This window comes from Mesoplodon densirostris, chromosome 9, assembly GCF_025265405.1.
Source record: "Mesoplodon densirostris isolate mMesDen1 chromosome 9, mMesDen1 primary haplotype, whole genome shotgun sequence".
Lineage (NCBI taxonomy): Eukaryota > Metazoa > Chordata > Mammalia > Artiodactyla > Ziphiidae > Mesoplodon > Mesoplodon densirostris.
The window spans coordinates 90959513-90973649 of record NC_082669.1 but is presented as its reverse complement, the minus strand read 5'-3'; the positions used below and the strand labels follow the sequence as shown (position 1 = coordinate 90973649).

Genomic DNA, 14137 nt, shown 5'->3' with positions numbered 1-14137 from the left:
GCCTGAGGATGAAGTAAGCACAGAGAGGAGGCAGCTCCAAGAAAATCACAGAGAGATGAAACTGAGCCCTGAGAGCCTTCACCTGAAGTTCACCTTACCTCTGGACTTCTAGCTATGTAATGTCATGAATTCCCTTATGTACAATCCAGGTTGAATCAGGTTTTCTCTTATTTGCAGCTGAAAGCGGCCTAACACAGAGGTGCTGTGTAGAAATGACACTGGAAGGGAAGATAAGGGGAAGCAGTGGAGAAGACTGGAGAAAGAATACGCTTGGGAATCAGATACATTGAAGTTTAAATCTCGATTCTGTGGTTTACTAGCTGTATAACCTTGGACAAATTAGGTAAACTCCCTGAGCTTCAGCTTCTTCATTTATAAAATGGAAACAGGAATATGTGCTTTTACATGGCCATTATGAGGGCTAATGAGCACTTGTTAAGCTCCGAATTAATGCTTGGCATGGTGCCAGCCCTCAAGAGCTGGTGGCTGTTATTAACTATTGTTATGTGGAGAAAGGAAAAGGACTCACAGCAGTCTGAGCAGTGATGTGTGTGCAACCCACAATTTTGGCTCCGGCCAAAGGTTTCTCTCCTTGAGCTCTCTTCCTCAAAGCCATCAGTGCCGGCATTTCTGAAAAGGCCCAATACACACGCAGCAATTTTAGAGAGGAGGGATGAGAGGTAAAGAATAACAGGAAAATGTACTCTCTTAAGATAAGATCCTTCCCCAATCAGGTTCTCTGTTAGATTAAGTTTCTCAAGGGATCAAAACATTAAACTTGATTTTTCTGTTATAAGGGACTTCCAGAGGTAAATGGTCCAATGTTTAATTCCCTATATCCCAGTCCCCCTTATCTAGTCTCTCCCCCCTCTTCCTTCTTCCTTCTAGACCCTCTAGAGTTTACTCCCTCCCCACAGTGTTTCCTGAGCCCATATTTCTTTTGTTATAAGTATTCTTCAAAATCACACTGAAATTTCACAAACTACTAGACCCCAGGATGTAAAAAGGAATTAACATGGACAAAAAGACACAGGCAGCTTGAGAGGAAACAGTGTTTATTTTCTTTACCTTGTTCAGCAATTTCAATTTCTCTTCGTCCAAACTCCGCCTGTTTGATGTTCTTGACACAGAAGTCACTGTTTCCCTTAGAGTTCTTTTGCTGCTTGTCCCTGGGAGATGTCTCATCATCAGAGCTATCTGTATATGAAGCAGCTGGAATGACAGAATAAAATACCTTTAGGGGAAAAAATGGCTTCCTCTAAAACTCCAAACCATGGAGTGAACTGAGGCTTTTCTAGTAATCCAGCACCTTGTAAATTTACACATTTGGTAAGCACCTAAGTGGCACCAAGGAGCTGTCTCAATCATCACCCATGGAAAGTGCTATCCACAGGCCAGAAAGAGGAAGCTGAGAGATGTTGCCAAAGACATTCCCCCTGGGTAGCATTAACTTGGAATCTAAGGATAACTTTATCTTCAGAACATGCAGAAGTCCTTGAAAATGAAAAAAGAGAGAGGTTATACCACGGTAGCAATAGGTTCAAGTTCTTAATGCATGCTCATGGTGATTAACCTATGGGTTTCTGGGATCCTAGCTACCCTTCTCTGCTTGCTGCTTAAACGTCTGATGTAATTTGTGTTTCAGTACAGTAACTGAACAGATAAGACCTAGAAAACAAGGAACCCATGGGAAAAGTAATTAAGAACCACACAAAAAGTATTTGTCTGACAAAACAGAGCTTTCTTTTTTAAGACTGGCTCTGATGAGGCTGAACTATGCCTGCAGACCCAATTAGACATTGACAATGAAGTATTCAGTGTGCTCTCCCTTCTTGCCGGCCTCAGTGGGTCCTGCATTAGGCATTTTAGATTCCCAAAGAAGCAGATAAATCCTCTTTCAGTATAATTAAATGCTCTGATGACTAATCCATTTAGCAACCAACATACACTAGAGGGTGGAAGGTCTACAACTTTTGATTGTGACTAACAGGCAGCTACTGCTGCTGCCATTCCCATGTTTGACTGAGGTCTTTTTAGTCTTCATATAATTCTGTAGTTGCTAATCATTTGCTGGATGATTTGAAGTAATCTCCTTCTTTGATTTATGTTTAAGTTCCTGTGGATAGTTTCTTCCTAAGCAGTCCTCAAGGTTTTGGGGGGAGGAAGGTTGGGGACATAAAGCACTGTCTATAAAGCATTATATATTTCTCAATGAGATAAGAAGTACTTCCATCATTTTTAGGGGGAGAAAGCTGCAAAAGCTCAGAGCTCCTAGGGTCTCCTGATCTACTTATATCCAGAGAATTAAGGCATTTCTGGGATTTCTTAGCAAAGGGTCTATCTCTGGGAGGGCTGTAAAAGGCAAGTCTGACCTTGCCCAGTTAATCAAGCATGGTGCTACAAAATGTTTGGGCAGCAGGGGCCCGAGTGTCTCTCTTGGAGCTGGAAAACTGCCCTAGAGCAAAGTCCTAACACGAGGCAACAAGAAAGAACATGAGCACCAGGGGAGGTGGGGGAATTAATAAATCCCCAAAGGGACTTTTGTTCTTGAAAGGAGATAATCTGTACAAAAAGTCTGTGGTTCTCCCTCCTAGGGTGAGTGAGAGCTCAAAGTACCTTTGGCAACAGAGCCCAGAAACAGTTTCCTGGGCAGTCACCTGTTTCACCAATCAATGCTCAGAAATGGCTTATGAGTCGGAGGCTTAGGGGAACCATGCTTCTATCACCTGAGAGAAGAAAGATAACAGCCATCCTAATCCTGATCCAAATTTATAGAAAAGTTGCTTTTGAAGAAAGTCTTCACATTCAGAGTATCCTGAAATTTCAAATCCTTTTCCAGAGCCATGATGATTTTTATGCTCCCTAATGGCCATTTAAATACAGTGGTTAAGTGTTCTGGAGTCAGAGGGATTTTGGTTGAAGTCTCAGTCTCTGCTTCTGGGTATAAAGTAGAGGTGATACCAGAACCTTTTTCATAGGGTTGTTAATTCATTCATGTATTCAGTCATTCACACATTCAGTTGTTCATTCAATGAATTTTATTGTGCATCTACTATGTACCAGGCACAGTCTAAGTGCTGGGGATACAGGACGGATATCGATTGTCTTTGCCTTCATGGGATTTTCAGTCTAGTAGGTGAGTCAGACATGAAATAACTGATTACAGAATTAATTATTTAGAGTTTTTCTTTCTATATGGCTGTAATATGTGCTATGAAGAAGACTATATAATATGCAGACATGATTTGTCAGAATCAAGTTGTTGAGAAGATTAAATAAAATAATGTACGTAAAGTGCTTAGTGCAATGCTGGCATAAAGTAATTAAGCACTCAGTAAATGATACCTGGTATTATTACTCTTTTTTGTACATATTTTTAATTCAATACCAAATATAACATCTTTAAGGGTTCTTACTTAGCTTTAGGATTTTGAATGGGAGAGGAATGACATACATACAATATTATTTAGCAGTTTCTTTTTTTCTCTACCTCCGTCATCTATTAAGCTACCCAAGCAGCAGGTGGTTGACTGGCAGTGATGAAAAAGGTTGAGACTGGAGTCCTAACTCTACCCAGAATAGCTCTCCTCTCCCTATGCCTCTTCAGCTTTTAAGGACGAGTCAGGGGAAAAAAGCCAACCAAACAACAAAACCCCCTAAAATTCTCCTTAAGAGAAGTACTCAAAATTTTGGTTTTCTTCCAACTCAAAGAAAAAAAATTATTTATACTACTTGCCATTTCTAAAGGGAAGGAACAGTATTTTCTTTTCTTAACAGTAGTCAACTGGTTATAGTTAGTTCAACCAATCTTTTTCTTTGAGCCAAAATGGATTTGTTTCCAAAGAGCCCTTTATACAGACCTGTTATCAAGTGAGATCAGAAAGTATCAGTTGTCTAGACTGTACTAATATGTGAATGCAAAATGGCTGACACACTTAGACCAAGAGAATGTTATTGTTGCAAACACAGTGGAAAGATTATTCCTGAACTAACATAACATTTTTTTAATCCATAACTCATTTCTTTCACTATATTTAAAGTAGCATATTCATGAAAATAGTTGAGATAGAATTAAAAATTCTTCATATATATATATATATATATATATATATATATATATATATATACACATGCTTGAACAGTTTCTAAAGTGTTTGTAATTGTCAGCACATTCTGAAGCCCAGAGTCATAATTTAGTTAAAAATGAACAACCAATAATCAAGACAATCACCTACTGAAGTACAGGTCTGAGACCTTAGCTCTAGCTTCACCTCTAATTGGTTAAGTGACCAATTTTCAATTTATCCAACCATAAAATAGGGAGTATAATAGATCCTCTCTCTCCCCATGCTCTCCCTTTCCCCTAACTCCCACCAGAAAAAATCTTATGAATAAATGAGATAATCACAAAAAAAGGGTTCAATTTCTAGGTAGAAAAGTAATACAAAGTACAAAATAACTCTATCATGGGATGTTCTCTTGTTTCATGGTATCTCAGAATCAAAACATAATTTGGTGAATCACTAATCCACAATCTACCCCATGGAACTATCATACATATGTTCTATGGCTCAAGCCTGATTAAGCCTTACCTCCTAGAAGCTGTGATATTGTGGGTTATTGCTAGGAGAAGAAGCAGTCAGACTTCTGGCTGAATTAGTCCTATTAGACTATTTTAAGTCAGGCAATTCCTCTTGGACCCAATCTATTCATTTGGTAATGGAATAACAGTAATGACCTGTGTGTCAATGTGCAGCAGATTTCATTGATAACACTCTAGAAATATGCGAAAAGCTATGTTAGCAACCAAAATATAGACAAACAAAACTTTGTTATTTGGAAAACTCTGAAAACACTTCAAGCTTTAGAAGAACTAATTATGAACTAAGGAACTTTAGTCCTCTTTCCTTATCCTTAACCAATTAACTCACTGCAAAGACAGCTTTTTCAGAAATATATCACTGAGAATGATCTGACTTTGAAGAAAAGTCTCTTCTATTCGTTTGTTTTTAAGGGTTTTGTGCTTAGAGAAAGAGTTTTTAGAAGTTTGTTTTTTATAAAATAATTTCAAGGATTGATGTAGCCCCTTTCAGTCTGGGTTCCACTAGAATTAAGCCCTAATGTCTTGGAGCATCCACTGAATATATGAATTAACATCTCTCCTCTGCATCTAGCAGGGTACTAGTTATGATCCATCCTTTGAAGAACCATCCTTTTCTGTGTTCTGTGATTCCCAGGAGGAACCTGGTTGAAAAGGCCAGAAGAGGTTCCTAAATAAAAGCATGGCAAAACTTAGTATTAGGATCATTAGGAAGGGAGAGTACGCCACAGCCTAAGTAAGACTCTAAGTATCTTCAGCAAAACAAGCACTTTGGACAGGAAGGTATCTTTTTTTGAAAGATGTCATAAACCTTCTAACTCTTCACATACAGAGGGTGTATCAGAGGTGTATACTCCTTTACAGGGGTGTAAAGTCGTATAATAAGAATGCCTCTGGACACCTTTCCCCAATATGTATTTATTGAGCACCTCTTATGTGTCAAACACAGTTCTAAGTGGTGAGAATAGAGCAATACCAAAGAGATAAAAATCTCTGCTCTCATATTCAAGTAAGGGAAGAAAGACAACAATAAATTATATGTTATATAATAATAAGTGCTATGGAGAAAAATAAAGGAGGAAAATTTGATAGGTGTGGGGTGTCTGTACAATTTTAAAAGAGGATAGGTCTCAGTGAGAAGGTGATCTTTGGTTAAGAACCTAAGGAGGCAAGATACCCAGTGAGGGTATCCTAGAGCATTCCAGGCAGAGGAAATAGCAAGTGCAAAGGCCTTAAGGCAGAAGAATGCGTGGCATGTTTCAAAATAACAGTTAGTAGGATAGCATGGCTGGAGTGAACAAAATAGCCAGGGGAGGAGGAAAGTTTGGGAAATTAGAGATGTGATTAGAAATATAATGTGAGGGTGGATGGTATAGGGTCTTGTAGGCCATTGTGAGAACTTTAGCTCCTACTCAGAGTGAGACTGGGAAGCCACTGGAGGGTTTGGAGCTAAGAAGTGATAAGATCTGACTTACTTTAAAATATGAATCTGGCTGCAGCATTGAGAGTAGACTGAAGAGGGGCAAGGTTGGAACTCAGCAATTCAGTTTTTAAGACATGGGAGAGCTGAGATGCCTATAAAACATCCAAGTGAAAGGACTGAGCAGGTAGTTGAATATCTGGGGCTAGGGTGCAGAGGAAAGATTTGGGCTAGAGATAAAATTTGAGAAGTAAACACCAATATGGTATTTAAAACTATGAGACTGAATGAGTTCCCTTGGGAAGAGATAAACACAGAAGGGAAAAAGTCCAAGGATCAGTCTTTGGGGCTCTAACAATGTTAATTTCTATAGTCAATTAAAATATAACATATGCTGAAAATGGGTTCCAAGTTCTTACTGACATGCATTTGCATATCTTCTCATATTTAGAAAGCTGTAATTCTGTTATTCCTGGCTTTTCATTTGATGAGTATGGAGCTTTTTCTGTGTTACCTCATATAACTTTCCCATTGCCTCTGTTATGAGCATTTCAGGCTGTCAGAGTTTTCCAGGATCCCACAACAAATCACACACTGATCAAAGCCTAGAAACTAGGTCTCTCCTAACTCCCAGTCCAAGACTATAGGCAGTAGGCATCTCCATTCACAGTCTGTTTTTGTTTTGTTTTGTTTTGTTTTTTTGCGGTACGCGGGCCTCTCACTGTTGTGGCCTCTCCCATTGCGGAGCACAGGCTCCGGACGCGCAGGCTCAGTGGCCATGGCTCACGGGCCTAGCCGCTCTGCGGCATGTGGGATCTTCCCAGACCGGGGCACGAACCCGTGTCCCCTGCATCGGCAGGCGGACTCTCAACCACTGCGCCACCAGGGAAACCCCAAAATTCGGTATCTTTAGACAAAAATCCCTAGGGATTTACATTATGTGATTGTGGGGGAAATGTAAAACAAGAAATGTAAGAAGTGTAAATAACAATCTACCCAATCTAAAAGTTACAGTGTCTCAAACAAGCTTTCTTCAACTTTACATAACAAACACTACTTTCCTATTTGTGTGAAAAACAAAATTTCAGGTCAAGATGAAAATTTTCGAATGAATGTTCTATTTATAATGTGAAGAGGTAACCAGGATAAACACTCAGCTTCCTACCACATTCCTACATAAGTGCAAAATAAAATAGCTCCACATTAGATCAGACATGTACTGGGCACTGTTGAACAAATGGTCAATAGCTAGTGGGAAGCAGCTGCATAGCACAGGGAGATCAGCTCGGTGCTTTGTGGGCACCTAGAGGGGTGGGATAGGGAGTGTGGGAGGGAGACGCAAGAGGGAGGGGATATGGAGATATACGTATGCATATAGCTGATTCACTTTGTTATACAGCAGAAACTAACACAATATTGTAAAGCAATTATACTCCAATAAAGATGTTAAAAAACAAACAAACAAACAAACAAAAAACAAATGGTCAATGCTGACAAAAGGTCTGACATGTTAATATTCATCTGGCATTAAATGATAACTCAAGCCCAGGGCCCATATACTGGAATTAATGCCACTGCCAGGAAGGAAGGAGTAACAGACAATACAATGTCACAGCTTAGAAGAGAAGGCCAAGGGCTCACTTGAACTAGCTACAATGATTTCACTGTTTCTCGGGGCAATTAAGGTTTCCCTGATGGATGTATGGGGAACCCCTCTTTTATTTTCAAAGAATGGAAAAAACACAAGTCTTCATACACGCCGCTCAGTGAAGTTCATCAGTGAGCAACATACTCTCACCCTCTGAATAAGTCAGAGCTCAGTTTCCTTAATCACCCTCTTCTGCCTTTATTGGAAGAGGAAGCCTCTATTAAGCTCCACTCTGAATCCCCAACAGGAATCCAAAGACTCCATCCAGAATTTTGGTCCAAATTTCCACTGAGAATCAAAGTGTTTATACCAAAACATAGGTTTGATCATGCTTAATTAGCCTGGGATAGACAGGAGGGTCCGCTGATCATACTTAAGTAGCCTCCAGAAGTGGGTCCAAAGCCGTTCAGTCCTCACCTGAGCTATAGCTGTCAGTAGATGACTGAGAAATGGAGCGAGACAGAGAGCGACGTCCAATTTTGGTGGGACGTTTGTTGAATTCTTGCTTCTGGTCAGCAAATTGGATCTGCTGAGAAAAAGAACTCTAGTTACACGAAGGAAAATAACCTCCATTTTGAGACAGCAATTCAAGGCTTGCATTATAGGGTCTTACCTTCCCTCATAGCTGATCTGATTGCACTAACCCACATTTGGAATGTTAAGGCTCTTTGGAGAGAATGATTTTTCATTCTGTACCTACTCTGTTTCTATGAAATTTAAATCCTGGAACCACTCTCTGACTATATACCTCTTGCAATCAAAGGGAGAAGGGGATGTACTGGTTAAAATAAATTTTTAGAAAGTCGAGTCATATTCAGAAATCCTTTCTATAGTTTAACTGAAAATTAAAGCTGGAAAGAATCTTTGAGACTATCTATTCCAATCTTCCTATATCTAAGATGAGAAACTGCAAGATACAGAAAGGTAAAGTGACCTGCCTTCAGGTTTTAAGATTCTCAGGAAATAGTATGGTATAATAGAAAAAAAAAAAAAAGCTTTCTATTCATACAGAGCTTTCTGGAACTGCATTTAAACCCTGGTTATGCCACTTATTAGCTATATGCTGTTTATCAAGATGTTTTTGTGACCCTCCTCTTCTCATAAATAAAACAAAGATGAAAGAACTTACATCAAAAGTTTTAGAGAGGATTATATGAAACAATGTATGCAAACTGTGAAACATAGCAGGTGATTCAATTAATACCTGGCTCCCCAACTCCCACCCCTACAAATTCACTGTTCTTATAACTCTTGTAGGTAGTCACTCTAGCTTTTTAAAGGCTTTCTAAAATGCATTAATTAGCTTTTCAGTACTAATAAGTATAGTAAAAATTAATCTATTATTTAAAAACATTTTTAAAAAAACTTTGGCCACACCCTGCAGCTTGCAGGATCTTAGTTGCCCAACCAGAGAATGAACCCGGGCCACAGGAGTGAAAGCACAGAGTCCTAACCACTGGACCACCAGGGAATTCCCTAATTTATAATTTTTAATGTTTGGTATCACAAAATACTAAAAGCCACAAGGTTGATAATTTGTTAACTATAACAGACGTAGGAGTGGATAACTGGACTGAATATGTATAAACCTCATTACTCTTGAAGGTTGCATTTTGGACAATATCTGATCATGACTTTTTTGCAATTTTATCTTTTTCCTATTGTTCAAAGTTCAGCTGATACTTTATAACACTTCACATCAAAGCTCATATCATTATTCAACAAATATATTTCTTTTTCCCTAATTGAATGTTTGCATAATTTCTTAGATGTGGATCCAGTTGGCACGGAGGCAGGAAAAATCAAAGATCTGACAACTGATTCTGCCTTTCATGATAAAAAGGTGGTTCCTCGATGGGCAGAACACAGATACGGCATACCAGAATGAAAGCAGCAACTGTTGGCCACATTTCCTGCAGTTAGAGGTAACTACTGAGTCATTTGAGTATTCAGACAAGGGGACCAATGCCAAATCAAATTAGCTTAGCATGCCTTTTAGGGGAATTTATAGCATTTTCATAGCTATAACAACAAATATAGCCTGTGTAGTACTTTAAAGTTTGCAAATTGTTTTCAGCAATAAGAAAATTCTTTGGATTAGAAGCATTTCCCAAAATGAAAAATGGCAAAATTAATTATTTTACTGAAGTCGCAATTTATTCCAAAAAGATAAAGTGCCCTTTTATGCACTTCCATGGGATGTACATGAACTTTCATGTACTTCTCTTATCACAGTGAATACAACTATCTACCTGTATCCTGTACAGACTAGGCTTCGTAAAGGCAGGAGCCATGTATCTTATTCACCTTTATATCCTCAGGTGAAAACATCTGACACATAATAGGCAGCCATGTGCCAAAAGGATGAATCTTACTCTATCTTCAGAGTCTGTACTTGATTGAATATTAAGTAAATATGGTAACCATAAGCCAAGTCTACAGTTAAAAGAATTTTTAAGGGCAAAAAAAAAAAAGTGGGGAAGTGGAAGAAGGTGGGTGAGAAGACGGGGAGGGGAGCAGCAGTCAAGCTCAAAGCCCTGGCTTCCATTTCACCAACCTTGTTCAAGACAATAATATGTCTTTATTCTTTTTTAGAGACCCATATAGGAAAAGGAGTAGTCATTGACTTTCCAAAGGCCACAATGAGTCACTAATGTCAGTAGTGCCTACTTTTAAAAAAGAGTAACAAGACAAACCCTGCCTTATATTATGTACCACCCCCTCGCACTCACACACTACTAGAGGGGGCCAGTCACTCTACCTCTCTAGATTTGTAGGATGGGGTGGGTGGGCACACACCCATTTACCCCAACAATACCAAACCATGTAGCCATCTAGCTGCGCCATCATTTCAAACCAGTTACCTTAAACTGAGCTCTCTTCTCTATAAAGTCCCCTCCATTTACAGTACTTCCTCCTACCCAAGTCAAGTTTAGGATATCTTTTTTTTTTTTTCTGGCTGCCTGTGCAGTTTGTGGGATCTCAGTTCCTGGACCAGGGATCAAACCCATACCCCCTGCAGTGGAAGCGCAGAGCCCTAACCACTGTCCGTCAGGGAATTCCCGAGCTTAGGCTATCTTTTGGCACTAAAGACTAGGCTATGTAGGCTTTCTGCACTCAGAGACATAGGGTTCTAAATCTTGTTTACTTGTCAGACACTGAACTCAAGTTTCTTTAAGACACAAGAATATTAAAAAGAGACTAATCACTTATATAGAGTAAGTTATACAATTGCCCCAAGAAATAAATGTTTATCTTTTACTGACAACCCATCCCTGGTGCCCACCTCCCCTTAATAGTTACGTGCCATTACATTTTTCACTCCTACTTGTAAAACAGTAATCTTCCCACCCCGGTTGGGATACTCTGGTAGATTCTACCTCTAACTTTCCTACCTTATCTGAAATCAGAGAGTCCTTTAAGGGAACCCTCCTTATCCATTTGAGAGAAAATTGCCTAATTCCAACAGGCATCAAGGCGAGGAAGGGAAAGAGACTTAGGAGAGGAGCAGCTCACGTTACGCCAGAAGAAGGGACGAAAGCAGGAAAGGAGGGCAAAAGCAGCTGGCCTTTGACAACAGTGGCTATAGCGGCAGCAAGACTGGTAAATAAGAACTTAGCCTCACCTGGGCTTTAATCCCAGAGTTGCCATTGACAATGTATTTCTTCTTGTTGCTCAGCATAGTGACATCACCAGCCCTACCGCCACCTCTCCAGTCCAGGGGCCCTTGTGGTTAGGCCTTTAAACTTTCCTCATCAGCAGTTCTGTTGGCTCTGGTTCCAGCTAGCTTTTCTTTTCGTTGTTTTGGTGGTGGTGCCTTCCCTGGAAACCCTGAAGCACTCCAACGACCCCTCCAGCAGTAGAGCCCAATTTAATAAGGCATTTCTGTTAGTGGCTCATCAGCCCTTCCTAATTCTGGTGGCTGTTTTGCTTTTATTATTATTTTTTTTCCCTAAACACCTAATTACACGGATCCTCTGACCTCGAAACCTTAACAAGTCCCTTGACAAGGCCCAACTTGCATGTGCATAACAATAGCTTATTTATATAACCAGTACACTTTTTTACCTGCTATAATTAACTTGCTAATTAGCTTCCTTTTTAACCATACCTCCTCCTTTTCCGTGTCAGATGACTTTAGTTAACCTAGTCTCATTAGAAAAAAATTAACTACAGAGCCACTAAAACAATGAGGGAATTTATAAAGATGGTAAGAAAAAAAAAAGAGCCAAGTGCTCAGGCAGCCCCTAACCTACACTCTGTGTCCTTGGGTTAGTCAAACTGGGAGCACAGGTTTCAGCTCTGTCACTAAGAAAATCAACTTTCCAGACCACTGCTTTAATCTTAATTGTTCATCTTTTTATGCAGGTTTTGACATTCGGTTTCTAGTCCCATCTCAAGATTGTTGCTGATTAGGTGTCGAGTGATCTGCTTGCTTTTTTCAAAAACTGTGTTTTGTGGAAGGTGTGACTGGCATAGGGAGTTTTCTATTTCCTCAGGGCCCCCAGAATCATAATGACCTTGTTGCATACCAAGTAGAGTCAAATGAAAGGGCAAAGAATCACATTATTTATTTGTTGGTTTCTGAAAGGTACCCAGTGAATAGGAAAGCTACATTCAACTATATGTTACAGAGATTGGGGTGGGAATGTGATTTGAATTCTTCCTTTAGAATGAGTGCTTGTTCATAACATAAGGGCACATGTGATGATCAGTAATGTCTTAGCATCACTGAAATGAGGGATCACATGTCTGCTACTCCATGAGAAAGTGAGCTCCTCCAGGTCAAGCATCACATTTACTCATCCTTTTATTCTTCCTGCCAAGTACAACATTTGGCACAGGGAGAAAGGTACTAAATATATATATGAATAAATAAATGAAAGATTTGTTTTTATGTGTACAGCTTTTCTCCCTTAATGGAGGCATAGACTCTGATTGATTCTTTTTTTTTTTTTTTTTTTGCGGTACGCGGGCCTCTCACTGTTGTGGCCTCTCCCGTTGCGGAGCGCAGGCTCAGCGGCCATGGCTCACGGGCCCAGCCGCTCCGCGGCATGTGGGATCTTCCCGGACCAGGGCACGAACCCATGTCCCCTGCATCGGCAGGCAGACTCCCAACCACTGCGCCACCAGGGAAGCCCTGATTCTTTGATTTATGCATCAGAAACTTATTGGGTTCCTAGAGTGTCAGGAGTTAAAAATGTAGGAAAAAACATAGTTCCTGCCCTCAAATAGTTCATGGAATAGTCAGTCACAGGTACAGAAAGATATACAAGCCTGTACTTATAACAGAAATGTGTTCAAGATTCAGTGGCAGCATACAACACGGTGACATAAAGTCAGCAGGGTATGTTAGGCAAGCTTTCCTACAAGAGGAGTTTAATCTGATACTTGACTCAGGAGAATGAATTTTCAAGATGAGTGAAGTAGGGTGGCCCTTCGAGGTACATAGAGCAATATTCACAGAGCAAAAGGAACACGGAACTGCCAGGAGCCCAGTATGACAAAGAACCAAGTACATGTATACAGGAAGTTAGAAGTAGCAGGGCATGTAGCTGAAGAAAAAACAGGAGCTAGTTTGTAGAGACTTTTATGCCATGATAAATCTGATAACTTTACAATTCATACAAATATTCCACAGAAGATATAAAACAAAATCTAGCACAGAGGTGACTCTATTAATCATGGAAAGATGCTATGGGCGAATGCATAAGAGTGACCAGTGTGGAGAAAGGAGCTGGAGAGACATATTCTCCTGGGAAGGCTGATGGATCAGATGAGAAGGGTAGGAGAACAAACTACTGGCTATATATCTAATAGACAATTATGCGTCGCGCATTTCCCCAGAGACCATTTCAATTTATTTGTTTATCCACTTGTTATTTTCAATAATTTACTATCATTGCTCATCTCCAAGATATGGGAGTTTGACCCTAGAGAGAACAAGTAATTTGTTTTTGAATTTGAATAGAAGATGAAAGGGGGTTAGTGATGTTAACATTTGCATGCCGACAGATGTGTCAGCAAATGGAGAAGAGGTTCATTATTGGAATGTGACCCTTGAAAGTGTCATATTGACAATGCCACAGAAAATCACCGCTGCATGGACCAGGAATCAGGCAATCAAATTAGGTTAGTTAGATCCCAGCAGAAGTCAAAGATCCTTCCACATCTATTTTAATTTATTCTCTCTACCTTATTTCCTCTGGTCTTCATAATAGATTGTTACATATTGATCTCCCCATTAGAAAACAAGCCCTCTGAACCAGCCCTCAGTTGTGAATCATTTCTGTATTTCCCCCCAATGTCATCTGTATAGATGGTGTTAAGATAATAGCTTTGGAAATTATTTGGATTTGTTCATGTTCTTTGTAGTTATACCATTTAAAATTCTCTAACTATAAAATCCCACATATGATTTTTTTTTAAAAAAATGAGTACTTGTTGAGCACAAGAAAGAACATAAAAC

General features: G+C 39.6%; 1 protein-coding gene across 6 annotated transcripts in view; it reads right to left on the bottom strand.

Moving 5' to 3' along the window:
* The window catches only part of AHCYL2 (adenosylhomocysteinase like 2), a 178642-nt gene that overhangs the window by 45068 nt on the left and 119437 nt on the right, over window positions 1–14137 (bottom strand). For 3 of the 6 annotated variants that reach the window (XM_060108024.1, XM_060108026.1, XM_060108029.1), the window contains 3 exons: window positions 8086–8197; window positions 1069–1212; window positions 530–630 (listed from right to left, as the gene is read on the bottom strand). In XM_060108024.1, coding sequence (XP_059964007.1) covers window positions 530–630; window positions 1069–1212; window positions 8086–8197 — 357 coding nt within the window. The remainder of the gene's footprint in view (window positions 1–529; window positions 631–1068; window positions 1213–8085; window positions 8198–14137) is intronic. The other 3 variants (XM_060108025.1, XM_060108028.1, XM_060108030.1) reach the window with 1 other exon arrangement.